The sequence below is a fragment of the Chelonoidis abingdonii genome, chromosome 1 (assembly GCF_003597395.2).
Source record: "Chelonoidis abingdonii isolate Lonesome George chromosome 1, CheloAbing_2.0, whole genome shotgun sequence".
NCBI lineage: Eukaryota > Metazoa > Chordata > Testudines > Testudinidae > Chelonoidis > Chelonoidis abingdonii.
This window is the reverse complement of record NC_133769.1, coordinates 319896458-319915155: the sequence shown is the minus strand read 5'-3', so window position 1 is coordinate 319915155 and position 18698 is coordinate 319896458. Positions and strand designations below refer to the sequence as shown.

The window sequence follows — 18698 nt, the reverse complement described above, 5'->3', positions numbered from 1 at the left end:
AGATGACCACCACTCTAGCAACACAAAGCTTTAACACTACCCTAACTGGGCATCTGGAGATGCCTCTGGCATAGGATAATGCCAGGATGGCATAAAGTCAGCCTAGCCTGTCATGGTAAGTCACTCTGGAGGCAAGAGGGACATGGCTGAACCATGTTGTGTTCCAGCAATCCTCAGTTGGTTCAACGTCTGACAGGGGGCCGTTGCAGGATGCCGTATATTAGAACTGCTATGAAGTTGCATTAATTTACAGCAGGAACCAAACTGGCCACTTGGCTGTCCTACTGAAGGTACATTACGCAGGCACCATTGCCCGAGCCTGAGGTCCTGGACCAAGCATAACTCAGCCTGACCCAGAGATCAGGTCCTATAATCACTAGATTTGGACAAAAATGGATCGAATAAGATACCACAATTCACCTCAAATTCAAAATGAATAAGTAAAAATAAATTAAGTCACCATTTAAAGCAAAAAAAATTCACATTATGCCTTTGCAATTCCTGGGAATGCAGGGCAAATTACCCCGAGATGGGCTGTGACTGTGGTCTTCAAAATACTGATTCGACTCTGCTGAGATACCAGTAGTATTATTTATATCTTTTTTTGTGTGTCTTTGGTCACAATTTAATCCCCCCCTTGCATTTTGATTCCATTCAACTGAGTTTAACTGTTCTCTTGTGCACACAGGTATTTTTCCATGTTAATTCTGACCCAGTTGAAACAAAGGCCAGGTCTACACTGCGACTTTAAATCGGTTTAATGGCCGATATACCGATTTAACGCTGTACCCGTTCACATGACGTCGTCATTAATATCGAGTTAAACGGCTCCTTAAATCGATTTCGGAACTCCTCCCAGACGAGAGGAGTAGCGCTAAATTCGATAGTGATAACTCGGATTAGGGTTCGTGTGGGCCGAATCTCATTATTGGCCTCCTAGAGGTCCCACATGCACCACTGACCGCTCTTGGTCCGCAAATCCGAACTCGATGTGGGAGTGCCGGTAAGCGAGAACAAGCCCGAGACCTTTAGAATGACATTTTCTGCTTTCACGCGTGGTTCAGCTCTGTCAGCACGGGTGGGTGCAGTTCAAATGCCAAAGTAGGCTCCTGCATTGAACCTACGGAGATACTAGATCTGCATCGCTGTATGGTGAGACAAATCTGTTTTATAGAGCTCCGTTAAGAACAGGAAATGCCAAACGCGTTTGAAAAAACTCCAGAGATACACAGCAGTGCGTGACAACCGTACGGACCCAGAGACTCAAACGGCGATGGTCATGGAGGGAGGAAGGGAAGAGGGGTTTAAGGAGGATATTACAGCCAGCATTCTCCAACAGCACTATTTGCATTCTTGGCTGAGCCCCATGTCTGTAGCTTAATACACGGTGTCTGCATGGTCACGGGAACAGCTCGTCAGTCCTTCCTCCCCCCCGACCGTGAAAGAAAAGTAAAATAAATAATTCTTGAGTACTGTACAAATGTACCCTCTGTGTACTGAATGCTGCTGGCAGACGCGAGTGCTAGCCTCGTGAGAAGCAGATGTTTTCTGCCGCAATCACCGCGCACTTGCTCTCACCCGGAAGTGGACTATGGATAGCTGAGGAACAGTAACGCCCACAGTGCACCGCTCCTGAAATCGATGGTAGCTTTGGACCATGGACGCAAACAATCGATTTTGTGATCCCACTGTGGACGTGCTAAACCGATTTTATTAGATCTGTTTTGTAATATCGGATTAAGCTAATTCGAAATAATCGTGCAGTGTAGATGTACCCAAAGAAAAGGAAAATTTTCAAGCAAGTTATAGTACTGTTATGTCTTTTTCATTTTGGTTGGTGTAGAGAAAGTGAGTGGATGAAGAACGTGGCAGCTCAAAGACAATGCAGTCTTATTCAGCAAGGACTAGATTTTTAAAGGTATTTAGGCATCAGAAGTTAAGTGCCTAAAGTACTTTTGAAAATCCCACTAGGCACCTATCTATATATTTAGGCCCTTAAATGCCATTGAAAATCTACCCCTAAAGGGGCAGACACCTTTGCATGGGAACAGAGGAACATAGGGCAGAGGATTGGAAAGAACCTCCTGGATCATCAAATCCCCTCCCATGAATGCAAGTAGCAGCCCAATCATATAATCCCATTCACAAATTTATCAAGCTCCATCTTTAAGCTAGTTAGATTCTTTGCCCCCCACTACTCCTAAAGGGAGGCTGTTCCAGATCCTCCTGCTCCTCTGATGCTTAAAACCTTCTTTGAATCTTCTAAAGCCTAAATTTACTCATGGCTGGTTTATTCCCATTTGTTCCTGTGCCAGCATTGTCCTTTAGCTTAAATAGCTCTTCTCCCTTCCTAGTGGTTATCCTCTTGATGTATTTATAGAGACCAATCATATCTCCTCTCAGCCTTCATTTTACTGGGCTCCTTTATCCACAATTGGTCCCACTGACTTCAGTGGGGCTTATGGAATAATATACCTTGGAGTAATTAATGGGATCAGAATCTGGCCTAAAAAAGCTACATCACATCACCTATTTTGGCAATATATTAGCCTCACAAAGATAAAAAGCACAGGAGGGTAAAGCATTGGTCCAAAGCTCTCATTAATGGGTATGGCTACACCATGGGTGGGAGTGTGCTTTCCAACACAGCTGGGAACACGCTAGCTCTGCTCAAGCTAGCACAGTAGAAATAGCTCTGTGGCCACAGCAGCATGGGCAGCGGCTTGGGCTAGCTGTCCAAGCATGGATCCAGGGGGTATTGTACTTGTGCAACTGGTCCAAGCAGCTACCTGCGCTGCTGCAGCATCCCTGCTATTTTTAGTGCCGGTCTGCCTACCTGTGCTGGGAAGCACCTTCCCAGCTGCTGTGTAGACTTATCTTGAGTAAGAGCTTACAGACTTTAAGTGACATATTTCCATCAAGGGTCAGAGTATGGAATTCTTGTTTTGTTTTGTTTTTCTGAGGAAAGGGAGTATGGCATATGAGGACTGAGAATGTGTGTGAAATAATGGAATTTGGCGAGGGAAGAGTAGAGACTGGATGATTTTTTTATTTTATTTTTTTTTGGAGGGGGCAGGAAAGGTTATGGAACTGATAGATTTGGGCTGGAAACAGGAGTGTTTTACCCAGGGAATGACAAATGTGATGCTGACTGAGGCAGTACATTTTTGAGGGGTCCAGGGTTTCCTGCAAAAAAATCATTTTCGCCTCCCCAAATGCGTGGGGACTATTTTGTTTCCCTTCTTCCCACAATGTAGCGGTAGAAACAGAAGGCCATATTTTTCTGTCAGTTTAGATTTTTCTAGTGTGTGTGTGATTAGTGACAAAAGAAGCCCTCAGCATTTTATCCAATGTCCTCTTCCTCCTCCATTGGGTCTGTAAACTGCTCCAAAACATAGCCTGTAGGTAAACATGCTCATTTACAATGACTTGTCAACTTTACTGGTAGCCAGACAGATCCTTCCTTCAGTTACTGTCATCAGCTTTAGTGGCCTGGAAGCAGACACTCCAAAAATGGCAGCTAAAATACCTTAAAATTATTGAGAATTGCTTCTGATTAAATCCACGTGCCCCCCACATTGTACCTCTTTGAAACTAGTCAATAACCAGTATCACAGGGCACTGCCCAAGTGCACGTTATGACTAACAACAAGCATGGATGAGTGTTTTTTCTCACTCTGCAGTGGTGAAAAAGAAATCCAAAGTGAATAAGGTTTGAAAAAATACATCAGCCCATGATTACACTGGAAAAAAATATGATGGTGTTAAGGAAAAACTATTAAAGGAAAACTAGAATTCTTGCTGTCACATCATATCACTGATCAACCAAACCGAGATTGATGTTAGCATATTAGGAGACAGACAAATCAAACTGCCTGAATGTTCAAAGTAGAACTCGTCTGAACATTTCCAATGAAGTGATTTTGAAATATTCTCTTTTGTGAAAGCTGAATCATTTTGAGGAAATATATTGATTCTGATAAAGCTTACTTCCAGAAAACTTCTGAGGTCCAGGGTTCTCTGATCACTTGTAATGAGAAAGAGCAGAACTGAAAAAAGCTTTTAGAGTGGGAAATGGATGTTTTGACACAATTCCCTTTTTCAAAAACATTCAAAGGTGCTTGTGAAATGGAATTGTCCTCTGGATGGTTCTAGTTCAACGCTTTAAAAAAAAAATTACCATCACTGTTCAACACTCACCTTTCTCTCTGTATTATATCACTTTCTTTGTACAGTACCAGCTGGGACTGGCAAGTGTGCAAAAATAATAAATAACGAAAAAAGTTAACTAAACCTTTCGAAATTGTGAAAAAAGTTGTGCATTTTTGGTGGAGAGTTGTCTCAGTTATCTATAAAAAGGACTATATATGAACTATTACACATATTTGCATAAAGTCGTCAAACTAGTGCACTGAATCCTAATAAAATAAGGACTAGATCCTTGGCTAGTGTAAATCAGCATCAGTGATGTCACTCGCTGAGAATCTGACCATAAGATTTCTGCAAGCCTTAATTGTGGCCATATTCTCCTCAACTTGCCAATAACAAAGAGACTCATCATTTTGTTTGGTGTGAGATGCTCCTATACTCCCTCTTCCTTAGCCTCCAGTACAATTTAGCAGCATAAGATTTAGCGTACTAGATAAGGCCATGGGTCCATCTCATTTGGCATACTGCCTTCATGAGTGGTGAATACCTGCCAATGTCACTATGAAACCAAAACACTGGCAGCAATACAAGAGGAACTGGGAAAAATCATGAAAATTCATTCATCCTATGGGAGCAGAATCAAAAGTTTTACTTTAATAGTGATCACAAATTTCTTTGCAAAGCCAGCAACCCCACTACTGGTGCACAAAAACATTGACATTGTTAAAGCTTCTTGCCAAGGGGTTAGTGCAATTCTTCTGAACAATTCTACTGCAAACAGAAAGAAGAAAATCTCCAGAAAAACCACTCCTGGAAAGCTAGCCACAAACTCAGCTTTCCATCTAGCGGACAAGTAATCATCTCCATCTGCACAGTGTATCTTTCCCTAGCAGCCAAATGTACATTTCAGCTAATCAAATGATTACATGAAAAGATGGAACATGTGAGTTGACTGCTTTGTGTTCTCTCTTAACAAACCAAACTGACCCCTAGCCACTCACATCCATTTCCACCTATCAGTATTCTCAACCTGTCAGAAAATTCTGATTAATCAGATACAACTGGGAAAAATCCTCTGCTACCATTCAGGCAGCTTAGCAGGAGGAAAAATGAACTCTAATGCCTGCACGTTCCACAACAAGACAGTCCTCTTCATGCTCTACAAAATGGCACCACATTGCTTCCTCCACCCTCATTACCATATGGACTACAATTAAACAGCATACTTGATATCTACTGTGCAGAACTCAGTTTATGAGCCTCTGTGAGAGACATTTTCAAAACAAATACCACAGTTGGTACCTAATGGATAGAGTGCAATTTATGAGCTTCTGGGGATGGCATTTTCAAAAGACTGCATGAACAGATTGCACTCTTTACTATATGTACAATTTATCATATCATACTTGTTCACAGCCCTCTCTCTCTTCCTGCCTCTGCCTCACACCAGTAATTTCCTATTCATTCATAGGGCATACTTTGAATTAATTTCTTAACAAGGACATTCCAAAAGAGGCAGCTTCATGGCTTAGTATTGGCTATGTAGAAATCCTCTTGCTCCGATGCATAAACCAATTGCTAGAAGACGTAGAAGAAATACTTGCTCCCCAAGTCCCTTAGTGAATCTCAGCACAATTCTAGGGTTTTCCTGCTTTCCCCTGAATCATCCAGAACTAGGCAAGATTGGAAATAGCTTGCAGGAAAACAATAGTTAAACGTGGCAACCCCTACAATATATTCTTATGTTCCTTTTCAGATAGTGGTTATGAAGAAAAAAATGCTACAAGACATGCTAAGTCAATCACATTGCAAGGTTGTTGTATAGTTACTGAAGCTAACTACAGTATTTTCCAAATCAAGCAATTTCCTGCACTCTGGTTCTGGGTGTCTGATTTGCATAATTGCTATACAGTTATTTCCCAGTAGTTGTATATCTATACTCTGATTGGCTATTAATGGCTGTCAGAATTCATGGATCTGCATAAACACAATGTGTGGTTGTTTCTCAATAACTATATGATGAATATGCAAGCCTCTTCTTTGAGTGCTGGTAACAATTCCACTGCTATCGTTGTTTACTCAGAATGATCAAGTGATTTCCCACTAGGAAATGCGCAGCCTCAGGTTCTGAACCCCTTCAGCTGAAGCCAATGATTTGAATATATATATTAAAGAGAACAAAAAAATGCAAGGAAAGAAAGTGAGTGGTGCTGTGAAAATGCTAAAAGGGATCTCTTTTAAAAAAGATTATCCTCTGCTTTTTTGCATTTCCCCCCTTCACACTTAAACTTGCTGTTCATCCCTACTCACCTCTTCTTGCTTTCTCTCCTTCATTCATGCCCTGCCTAATATCTGCACTGCAAATCCTGCAGGGCAGCGTCCTTGCCTAATTGTATGTTCTGTGATACGTCTAGTGCAGCTGTTTGGACATGATAAAATCATCATGATAAATAATTGCAATATTATTGCCTCAATATTGCAGATATCCTCTTCCCACGAAAAAGCTGAACATTTACCAACTAAGGTGTTGATCCTGCAAGGAATTGTTTGTGGACAGATTTCCTTGCAGGACTGGGGAGAAAATATGGCTATTGATAGGTACGTATATGTGTTATATTATAAGCAAGGCTGGGAGCATCACCTATTATTAAGGTTACCCGATACTTCCCATTATAGCATGTTTTCAGTTGCTTATATCTTTGTCAAATTTTAATTGTTTGGGCTGAAATTTTCCAGGTTAAGAGTCTGCCTCAGGCTGGAATTTTTTGGGAAACGTTCAGCTCAAACAGTTCAGCCATTTCCCAGGATGAAGCTAATGAAAAATACATTGTTTTAGCCCATATTAAAAAAATTCTAGTGACCTTTCCTTTGAGACACTTTAGCACCTCCATGCTTTAAGCATTGATATGGGCATTTGAGTATTGGGACTTGACATTTCACAGCATGTGACCTTTTTTGGTCAGGTATGTGCTTTTTGTTATCTCTGTGAAAATCTGTGATTTCGGTGACCTCCATGACAACTCACAGCCTTATCTATAAGGCCTTTGAAATACTGTAGTTAGTACATGCTCAGTAGAGACTTGCTACATTCCCCAAAGATTCCATCCACACTAAGCATGCTCCAGCCAAAGGCTCAGCAGGATTTTTCCTGCAATTGCAGGTCTGGCTTCTGTGAGCCATATCATGGCTAGGCACTAGAACTGAAAGCAGAGAGCCTATCTGCTGGTCCCAGATGACAATGTCATTCTACACTTCAGGTCAGAGAAATATTTAAATACACTCTTCATGTAACACATATCCACTTGATACATATTTTTACGATATACCCTCTGGAATTCCAATAGAATAAGTTAACAAATTAATTCCCCTGCGGTACCATTGGAAGAGTTACAACACTGATTTGTCACTCCACTAATCAGCTATTTCAAAGACTTTCCAACTGTCTAACTTTCTGAAATATGTGGTTCCAAAAATACCCACGCACACAATTTTAAGGAAAAACAGTACATACCATATATGGTGCTAGCCGCACACATCTTTAACATTAAGTTAAGCTACAGCATTCCATTCTATTCAATTATCTGTTTAAAGTCTCCTCCATTCTATTACATGGGTGTGTATGCACAGTGCAAAATAGCATGATATAACAACCAGTTATTCATCCTAAAGTGGAAAGGAAAACAGCTTTTCTCAGGAAGATATTCTACTATCGGGCAGGATAACAGGCAATAAGATCTTGGCAGATAGTTTTTGAGACATCTGGTTATGAAAAATTAATAATTTGAAAGAATGTGGATAAGTTTAGTCAGCTCAGCTACCCTACCTTAAATCCTGTTATTCGCTTTTACATGTGATCCAGCAGCTGGGGAAATGAAGAAAGTTTAGAAAACATAATGCAAGTGACAAAAATGACCTTTTCCTGAATTGCTATAATGGATGCCACAGAAGCCTCACTCACTAACTGAATGACAGAAGTAGTCAAGTAGAATCCAAATTGATTAAATATATATACACCTCATTGATAGGCACCAGATGGCACCAAATAGATACATATAATGATAATAAACTCAAAATCACCATAATACACGTAGTGTTATCTGGAATGTAGAGTATACTGCATGTGGAAAGTAGGTAGAATCTGGAGACATAGTGGATTGCTGGTGATAGACTCTTATCTACGAATTTCTAAACCCTAAAAATATTTAATAGTTACTTTTAGTTTAATCAAATGTTCTTATGTTGCTTTTTGAGTATGATGCTGAAGTTAAATTTTAGTTACATCCTCCCCATACAACATATTATCCCCTTGTCGAATAGTAAAAAGATATTGATACATGAATACTTCTATAAATAACAGCTGCATGTTTTTAACTATAATTCTCAAGCCATAGTCATTGCTATTTGCAAGTATTCAGACACTTCCATGTATTAATGAAAATCCTGAACGTTCCATGAGCTTTAGCAATATAGTGGAAATGGATTAATCCTTGTGCACTATTTATGTTTCTCCTTTTTAAATGGTTTCAGTCATTCAGTCAAAGAGAGGAAATAGTGTTAGGGCTGAAATCCTGGCCCCAATGACCTCAGTGAAGCCGTAGAGTTTATGGTAGCATGTAGAAGTACAGACGCTGCAGGCACAGCTAACATGGGCATAAACAGCAGTGTAGACGGAGAGACACAGCTTAGATGAGTAAAGTACCCTACATGCCTGAACCCTAGGATATATATCCTACGACTCTCTGTAGGCCCAAGCAGTGCTTCCAACATCTACCTTGATATTTTTTAGTAGTGTAGTATTCCACTGCTTACCTGCTGCCACAGTTTTTCCCACCACAGAACAAAGTTTCGGGGTGGGGAAAGGCTCTGGCAGTGGGAGGCAGCAAGGAGGCTCTGGCAGCAGGGAAAGGCTCGTGCAGGTTACTGAGCCTTTCACTGCAGCATGAAGCTATGAACTGCAGTGAAAAGTGTGGAAGCAGCCTGATTTTCACTGAGGCATGTAATGACACGTGCCGTGCCTGTACTCTAGACACTGCCGTAAGTATAGACAGAGCCTAGGTGACCAACTACACATAAGGAAGAATGAAGAGCAAGTTGCAAATAGTCAAAGCTAACAGGTTGTAAACAACCCAGTCTGAAAACAATTCATTTAAACCATATGGTAAATATAACAAATTAACAAAAATACGCTAAAATATCAAGCCACAATTTAAGAGGGAGATTTTCAAAGACACATTTTGGAGTTGACTTTTCAGGGTTGTTGGGGACTTAACTGCCGTTCGTGTTTTTGAAAATCTCTTCCTAAGTACTTAAAATAAGGATTTTGGTGGCTAATTTTAGGCATTTGAGTGGGAAAACCTAAGCGTATTGTAATGAATTTTCAGCCAGGCCTCCGCGTAGTCTCCAGTTGTACATGTGGAAAATATGCACACATGTTCATGTGCTTTTATAGGTGCAAATACCTGCAATAAAAAAAAAAAAATTTACATATTCCCTTTAACTTGCCTAATTCCAGAAAACAAACAAATCATTTGCATTTGAAGAAACCTAATGCTAATGGCTTCTTTGGGTGCCAATGCATGTGAGTAAAGTATTAGTCTATTTAAAGGTCCAACATAAGAACAGAAGACCAGCCATACTGGGTCAGACCATTGGGCCATCTAGCTCAGTATCCCGTCTTCCAACAGTGGCCAATGCCAGGTGCTTCAGAGGGAATTAACAGAACAAGTAATCAACAAGTGATCCATTCCCTGTCGTCCACTAATAGCTATTGATGGACCTATACTCCATGAACGTATCTAGTTCTTTTTTGAACTCTGTTCTAGTTTTGGCCTTCACAACATCTGCTGGCAAAAAGTTCCATGGGTTGACTGTGCGTTGTGTGGAGAAATACTTCCTTTTGTTTGTTTTAAACCTGCTGCCTATTAATTTCATTGGGTGACCCCTGATTTTTGTGTTATTTACTTTCTCCACACCATTCACAATTGTATAGACCTCTATCATATCCCCTCTTAGCTGTCTCTTTTCCAAGCTGAAAAGTCCCTGTCTTTTAATCTCTTTTCACACAGAAGCTATTCTACATCCTTAATCATTTTGTTGCCCTTCTCTGTATCCTTTCCAGTTTGAATAAATCTTTTTTGAGAGGGGGTAACCAGAACTGCAGGCAGTGTTCAAGGTATGAATTGGTATAGTAGCATAATGATATTTTCTGTCTTATTATCTATCCCTTTCCTAATGATGCCTAACATTCCATTAGTTTCTTGTTTGTTTTTTGACTGCCCCAGCATATTGAGTGGATGTTTTCAGAGAACTATGCACAATGAGCCCAAGATTTTTTTCTTGAGTGATAGCAGCTAATTTAGATTTCTCCATTTTGTATGTATAGGTGGGACTATGTTTTCCAGTGTGCATTACTTTGCATTTATCAACACTGAATTTCATCTGCCATTCTGTTGCCCAGTCCTCCAGCTTTGTAAGATCCCTTTGTAACTGCTTTGGACTTAACTATCTTGAGTAAATTTGTATTGTCTCCACATTTTGCCATTTCACTATTTACCCCTTTTCCTGGATCATTTATGAATAGGTTGAACAGCACTTGTCTCAGTACAGATCTCTGGGGGATCCCACTATTTGCATCTCTCCATTCTGAAACTGATCATTTATACCTACCCTTTGTTTTCTGTCTTTTAACCAGTTACCAATCCATGAGAGGACTTTCCCTCTTACCCCATAGCAGCTACTTTGCTTAAGAGCCTTTGGTGAGGGATCTTGTAAGAGGCTTTCAGAAAGTCCATGTTCACATGCCAATGTTTGCATTGGCAATGTGGAGGCTCACGTTTGTGCAGGAGGAAACTTGTATGCCCACAAATGGAGACATATGGCTGGAAATCCAGGCCACAATCTCTGCTAAAATGCCTTGCAATGTTTATAAACACCTCATATTTTGGGGCAGATTCACATCTTTTGTGTCTATGAAACATTTCATAACTATTTCAAAGTATGCAAACTGATTCATAGATTTTGCAGTGTTTGCAGAGCCCACCCGCAGGGTTTCTATAGGGTATGCTGGGATGTGCTGTTTGCATGAGTGAATGTGGGTGTTGTGGATTATGGAATACAAGTCTGAGTTCTCCTCTAAGACTTCAAACTGACAGGAGGATTGTTTTGCCAAAGACAGAGGAAGTTCAAAAACTCTCTCAGGATATGAACTTACAACCTAATCTATGGCTTCCCATCCAAATGTTACTGTGCACAGATCACTACCTATCATGCTGACCAACTATGTCTCATTGTACTCCCCCACCTGTCTGTATCCATTTGTTGTCTCTTGTCTTATTGCTAGATTGTAAACCTTCTGGGGCAGGGACCATCCTTTAGGTCTGTGTTTTTACAGTGCCTAACATAGTGTGGGCCTGGCCTATGGCTGGGACTCCTATTCACTGTGGTAATACAAATCCTACATGATAATAGAAAACATAATACATGCACAAAAGGAAATCCTAACTTCATCCTGCTATATCATGAATTCCTGTCATCAGGCCATATGATTACCAACCTACAGTATCTATCATTATTAAAAGGCAATACTGGGTCCAGGGAGCCCCACCCCTCTGGGCCTGGCAAGCCCACTGCAATTGGAAAAGAGGGTTAAAAGAAGCTCAGAAGCCCAGGCAAAGGGCAGTGGACAGGCTGCAAGAGAGATGAATCCTTCCCTGGGAAGTCAGCCTGAGGGCAGAGCCTGCAAGGGGACCACAAAGCAGGTAAAGTCCCAGGCCATGCCTTCTCCAACCACCCTGCCCTCCTTTGAAACCTGCAAGGCCCTGCTCATTTAGACTTTCTGTTAAATGACCGACTGGACTTTAGGGGCCACACCCCAGGAGCACATAGGTAGGCAGTAGCCCAGGCTGGCAAGCTTTGACTTTCTGCAGGGATGACTTTCCACGTGTTACTTCCCAGAGTGTCCTGGATCAGGACCTGATGGAAAGGAAAAGCCTGGGTCCCCAATACCATGCCCCAACTTAAAATAAAAGGCCCAGATGTGGGTAGAGGCTCTAAATATTTTTGACTTAGGATCAGGCATCTCTTGTCACCTCTAACAGAAACACAAGGGTATGGTGGTCAGGTATGCTAACTGCAAGGCAAGCTGGCCCTCTGAGAGCCTATCACATGGTCCTATTTCACAGACGAGGAATTAAGGCCTTCAAAGTTTAAGTGACTTGATGGAGAGTGGGGTATTGAACCTAAAGCTGCTAATGCCTAGCCTAGTACCTTAACCACAAGACCATTCTTTCCATTTAAATTGTCTCCTCATACCCTGTGAGCTATGCAATAGGGTGAGAAATAATGGAACTGAGGCAAGCATAAAATGAATCTAATTTCCATCCATTTATGCTGAGATAAAGCTGTTATTCTATACACGGCTGGGTAAGGACCCAACATACTGTATTCTTTCACCAAAAATAACATTGAATTTCTATTATTTTATTGACAAAAAAATTATACTTTTTACTTATCATCTGCAATTATATCCATAGCAAGTACCAGATACTGTAATTACATGATATTGTATGCATTGCCTATGAAAGGGCTCCAATCATTTCCATTCACTATGCACTAAGATAGCACCTATAATATATGGAAATTGGAATAGACAGAAATAGAATAGACTCTTACATCTATTTATAGAGTGGTTTTCATCCCCAAGGATCCCTAAGAATCTGACAAATTACAATTTACACCCTACTCTGCCTCAATAGGGCTTGTGAAAGTAGAATTAATTATATTGTAAAAATAAGAATGGATTAAAGAAATGTTGTCTGCACCTTTAAGCAAAATTGTTGGAATGTTGCAATCCAGGTGTCAGGAACACAGACATTAGCATAGAACAATTGCACCGTTTAAGGGCAATTGGAAAAGTATTAGCCTTAGATCGATACCAATCAGTAAGGACGTGGAATATGCATGCTGTGTCACAGGTGGTTTTTCCTGTCTGTTGCTTTCTTTGTCCCTTTGTCTAAACTCCTGCCCTTTTATCTGTATAAATAAGATAGTTTGTGTCTTGTATGGTGCTCACATTATCTGGGTGTATTAGCAGAGCGCTGTGCTAATAAAACAGAGTGGTCTGACAAACTGTGAGTCCTGAGTCTAACTTAGACAGGCTTTACAATGGGTCTGGCATGGAGGATGTAGGCCGCCTAAAGGAGGATGGCTTAGTGCAGTCAAGGGGTGGTAGAGACGGACACACCTCAAAGCCTCTTTCAATTTATTCTAAAAAAGATTTTCTATGTAATGATGCATCCTTTGAGGATGATGGGGAGAAGGAACAGGTTTGCCTTCATTCCTGTGAGAACAGGTTGAGGGCCTATTGCTATGCATGCAGACAAGGCTGAGGTTCTAACCATGACGACCAGGGGTCATGCTGACCATAACTCACAGTCACTGAAGTGGTAGATGGTCTCCACGTCAAAGGTGAAATCCTAACTCCAATAAAGTCATTGAGAGTGTTGCCAGGATTTCACCCCTACTGTTCTCTTCCTATTAGGTTGCAATTCTGCATGAAGCAGGATTTTGCCCTAATACGTCCAGGAATCATTTAACCAATGAAATGGCAGAATTATCTAAAATAAAATTAACATTCAAAGGAAACGCCCAATTTCAAATTGCATATTTTCTCCAAAGCCATTCACCTCATGACGTTGCACTCTACATGATTTTATGAAAATATGCTAATGTAACTGGAATATGCTTCATGCAAAAGGTCTCTTGTAAGGTATCATTACAAAGCTTATAATCTACTGAGTGTGGTCATCCTATTTGTATAAATGTACCACTCTTGTATCTGAAACTAGAAATATGAAATATAACTCTGAGGGCCTATCGTAAGTATGCAAAGTGTGGGCCATTAATGGTGGTTTGGAATCTTGATGACTCCCATTAACCAGGACAATTGACTGCAGATGGCTCTGTTTTACTTGTACGTCTTTCTGTACACATGTGTGCTGGCAAGTGGGTAATGAAGTCTTACAGTGACATGTGATCAAGTCACCTGAACTAGAATCCATCTTTAACCTGGTGTCTTTCCACTGAGAAGGGGGTTGGGAACCCAGGGAGGGAGAAAAGATTCCTACCTTATGCAAAAGATATAGAAATGGATGGAACAGAGCAAAGAGAGAGCCATCATGAGGAATCCCCTAGCTACCACTTGAGCTAGAACAAGGGCTGTACCAGGAGAAAGGACTGTGCCCAGACTAGGAAGGCGTCCAGTCTGTGAAAGAGACTTATTGAAACATCTCTCAGGGTAAGATTTTTACCTGTACTCAGTTGTATTACTATATTAGGCTAAGATTTGCATGTTTTATTTTATTTCAGTTGGTAATTCACTTTGTTCTGTCTGTTACTACTTGGAACCACTTAAATCCTACTTTCTGTATTTAATAAAAACACTTTTTACTTATTAATTAACCTAGAGTATGTATTAATACCTAGGGGGAGGGGGACAGCTATGCATCTCTCTCTATCAGTGTTATAGAGGGTGAACAATTTATGAGTTTACCCTGCATAAGCTTTATACAGTGTAAAATGGATTTATCTGGGGGTTGGACCCCATTGGGAGTTGGACATCTGAGTGTTAAAGACAAGAACACTTCTGTGAGCTGCTTTCAATTAAGCCTACAGCTGTTATGGCACATGTGGTTCAGACCCTGGATCTGGGTTTGCAGCAGGCTAATGAGTCTGGCTCAAACCAGGCAGGACACTGAAGTCCTAAGCTGCCAGGGCAGGAAAGCAGGGGCAGAAGTAGTCTGAGTTGGGCATCTGAGAGTTAAAGAGAAGAATACTTCATAAGCTGCTTTCAATTACGTCTGCAGCCAGGGACGGCTCTAGGGATTTTGCCGCCCGAAGCACGGCAGGCAGACTGCCTCTGGTGGTTTGCCTGCGGAGGGTCCGCTGCGGGAGGTCCACCGAAGCCGCCGGACCAGTGGACCCTCTGCAGGCAAACTGCTAAGGGCAGCCTGCTTGCCGCCCTCGCAGCGCCGGCAGAGCGCCAGCCGCAGCATGTCGCCCCAAGCACGCGCTTGGCATGCTGGTGGCTGGAGCTGCCCCTGTCTGCAGCTTTGAGGCAAGTAATTCAGACCTTGAGTCTGTGTTGGAGCCGACGGATGTGTCTGGCTCAGCAAAACAGGGTGCTGGAGTCCCAAGCTGGCAGGGAAAGCAAGGGCAGAAGTAGTCTTGGCACATCACTTGGCAGTTCCCAAGGGGGTTTCTGTGATTCAACCCGTCACACACCTATTCCAGGAAAGCATCTCTTTTTATTCCCCATGTATTAGCATGAATTATATTATCTCATCGAACAGAAAACCCAATGCTAAGAACAGAGATACTCAAATAAAAATGAAAATGATACAGATCATATTGAAAACGCTACATGTTGAATTTGAGAGTGTCATTTTTTTTTTAACTCTCGGCTCCCTTTTGACAATTCCTGGCATATACCTACAGAAACTTGCTTGCAAACCAAGAGCAAGAGTGAATTTTGCACATACCTGTTTCTCCCCACTCGGCTTTTTGTGATTTAATAAAAGTTCCACAGCTCCAACTACCTCCTTTCGTATGGCATGCAGCAGAGCATCTCCAACATACACATTAAAGCTTAAGAGCAGCTCAATGAGCTCCAGGTTCTCATTTTCAATTGCAATAAGGAGAGCTGTTCTTCCAAGAGGATCAATGCAATTAATATTGATCTTGAAATAAATTTAGGCTTCCTCCAGAGCTTTCTTCACACTGGCATAATCTCCTTTCTCCACAGCATTCAAGTAGGCTTTCTCGGCAGGGGAGAGTTCAGACTCTGCTCGCACTATGCGAAGAGGGATGCGGTCTCTGTAAGGGGCATTGATGCTTCTTTTGTAATAGAACTGGGCCATATTTTATGCCATTCTAATACATTTTCTCTGCAATTTAAAAGGAAAGAGTGTATCAGTTATGCATTCCTGGAATACATTTCAGCTTCTGATTACTATTATTATATATGCATTACAGTAGCATTTAGAGGTGCTGTATAAACACATAATAAGAGATGGTCTCTGCCCAGAAAACTTGTGGTACAAATAGACAACAGAGACAAAGGACAAAAGGGGAAGCAGGGAATCAAAGAGATGAAGTGCCTTGGCCAAAGTCACAGTGATCAAGCCAAGTGCTCAGGTCTCCCCATGCTGAGTCTGGAGCCATATCAACTAGATTTTGCTCCTTCCTGGCACATTCTATCAAGCCTAAGATAGACCTAATTTGCACAGTTCAGATCCAGGTGTGAACTTTCTAAAGTCTGGAGTATTTGTATGTGATTCAGCCTCATCACTATTAAACTAATATATTCTAGCAAGTATCCTGAGTCTGACTCGTAAGCTAGAATTAGGAATTTAAAAAGTAAAATAACATTTATACATTGCCCATGATATTCTTAATATTTAAAAATCCCCAGAATTAATAGATAATGTTGAAGAATTTGGTTTAATCCTTTGCAGATTCTAAACTAAAACAAATATCCAATCACAATTCTAATATCTCAAACATCACCAAGCACGTATTGCCTCTGTTACTGTATTCTTTGCTCATGTAAGACCATGGCAATATCTGTTCCTTCTGTCAGGGCAACAATTAGCTGGTGGTCTAAAAGAAAGCAGTAACATGATGAGATCTAAAATGTTAGGTTACATGATCAATAAAATACCCCCATGCAGTTCAAGTAGAGAGGCAGCATGCCTAGTGGTTAAAGAAACTGGGTGCAGGTGACCTAGATTCTTTCTCCCTCTGTCTCCCTCTTTGAGAATTTGAGTAGCTCACATAGCACTTAGCCTCTGAGCAGTAGTAAGCCCCTTATTTTATTACCCCTCCATCCAATTTAGAAGTGATGGGCTCCAATTTTGCTCAGGCAGAAGGAGGAATTATTTCTAAGGGCCTTGAGAATGGTGAGTCATACAAAACAAGAGGATACAAAATAAATTGTCTAAGCTTAGAAGGTACTGATTCATGTTTATGATTCCCTCACCAATGGACCTGTCTTGAAGTCCGTAGTACTTCTATTCGGTCTTGGCTGCATGTGCAGCTTTAATTCAGTCCCCTGCTCCCCTCTGCACATGCAGATTATCATATAGTCTTTAATTAAACCATCACATACTATTTTTTTCCACAGAAATATGCTCCCACTGCATATTGCTCCCTGGCCTTAGATAGCACAAGGGTCCCTCCACCCTAACTAAATGAAATTAGATCTCCACTGTTTTGGGGAAGGCAGAAGGTGGCTGGCTTCCAGGTCATGCTCCCGTGAGGACCAAAAAGAATTCTTTTGTAAATTGGAGTTACTTTTGGTGGAATCCATACTAGCTCCTCCCTTATGCCTTTTAGCTTTTGGGGCGTATGTCTGGGGAAGATGATGAATGACAGCATATCTCCTTCAGGTGCTGTGCAATTGGATGGAGGTCAGGCACCTGGGAGGAAGGTAGCGTGCTTTGTAAAATCCACAGGAGTGACTTGTGTGTTCACCACTGAGCCATTGTTCTTCTTGAGGGGAGAAAATTACTTTAAGTCCAGCAGCTTTAATTCATGTCGGTTTGCATGCACATTTTACCCTTTTGTGGGATTAGCAGTGGGAGAGGAGCATGTGCTACCACAATGTCCAAGGAGCAGGTTGTTTGCAGGTTTGCGTTTAGAACTAGCTGTGTGAATAAGGTGAAGACCTCTTAGGTAGTGAATGTGGAACACTATGCTCAAGAAACTTACACGTTTAGGACAAGTACAGAACACATTTCTCTATGATCAATTTAACATATTTTACGTATATTATTCACAGCAAAAGCAATTGCCTGACATCTATTAGATTGATGGAAGAGTGAGATCTTTTAAAGTCTATATCTGTGATAGACTGACTTTAATCTGACAAGAAGTCCTATTTGATACTGGGGGAAATGGAACTAATTTTGGAGGAGAAACAAAAAGCCATTCATGTGGCAAGAGAGATTGAATTTTGGGGGTGCTCCTTTTGAGGTTGCCCTGTAAGTTGGTAGCTCTTACTTGCTCTAAAGGTTACAAGAAGCCAGGAACCCCAACTGACAGCAAAATCCAGTGATTCTAAAGAGTATGCAATGAACAGTGGATGATGGAGACAGATTGTCATGTCTCCTTCTGAGATCAACTGTCTGAACAAAATCACACCAGGTCACAAAGGAAACTGGAGTACCCCTAGCTGGATTCAAGACATACTGGACTTGAGGGCTAGAATTCTCATTGACTTCCCTACTGACTGCCAGGTGTTGTCTCCCAATACTCAGACCTAGTGGTTGGAATGGAGGTTAAAGTCAGATTTAGGATTGGGATTGGGCCACGGCTCATGCTGGAACTGAGATTTGGGGTCAGAATCAAGACCAAAGTCCATAAACAAGCCAAAATCAGTACTGCAGCCAGAGATCAGGTGCAGGCAAGAGGTCAAAGCTGAGTGGTCAGAGTTTGTGGACAAGGCAAATCAGTAGTGTAGCTGGAGTCTAGATACAGGCCTAAGGTCAAAG

The 18698-nt window shown here is 41.3% G+C and overlaps 1 protein-coding gene across 1 annotated transcript in view; it reads right to left on the bottom strand.

Annotated features, from left to right (window-relative positions):
* TRPC4 (transient receptor potential cation channel subfamily C member 4) overlaps nucleotides 1–16064 on the bottom strand; it is a 141599-nt gene extending 125535 nt beyond the window's left edge. The window contains exon 1 of the mRNA XM_032778548.2: nucleotides 15924–16064. Within this exon, the coding sequence (XP_032634439.2) occupies nucleotides 15924–16064 (141 nt within the window). The remainder of the gene's footprint in view (nucleotides 1–15923) is intronic.
* Between the last annotated feature and the right edge of the window lie 2634 nt (nucleotides 16065–18698).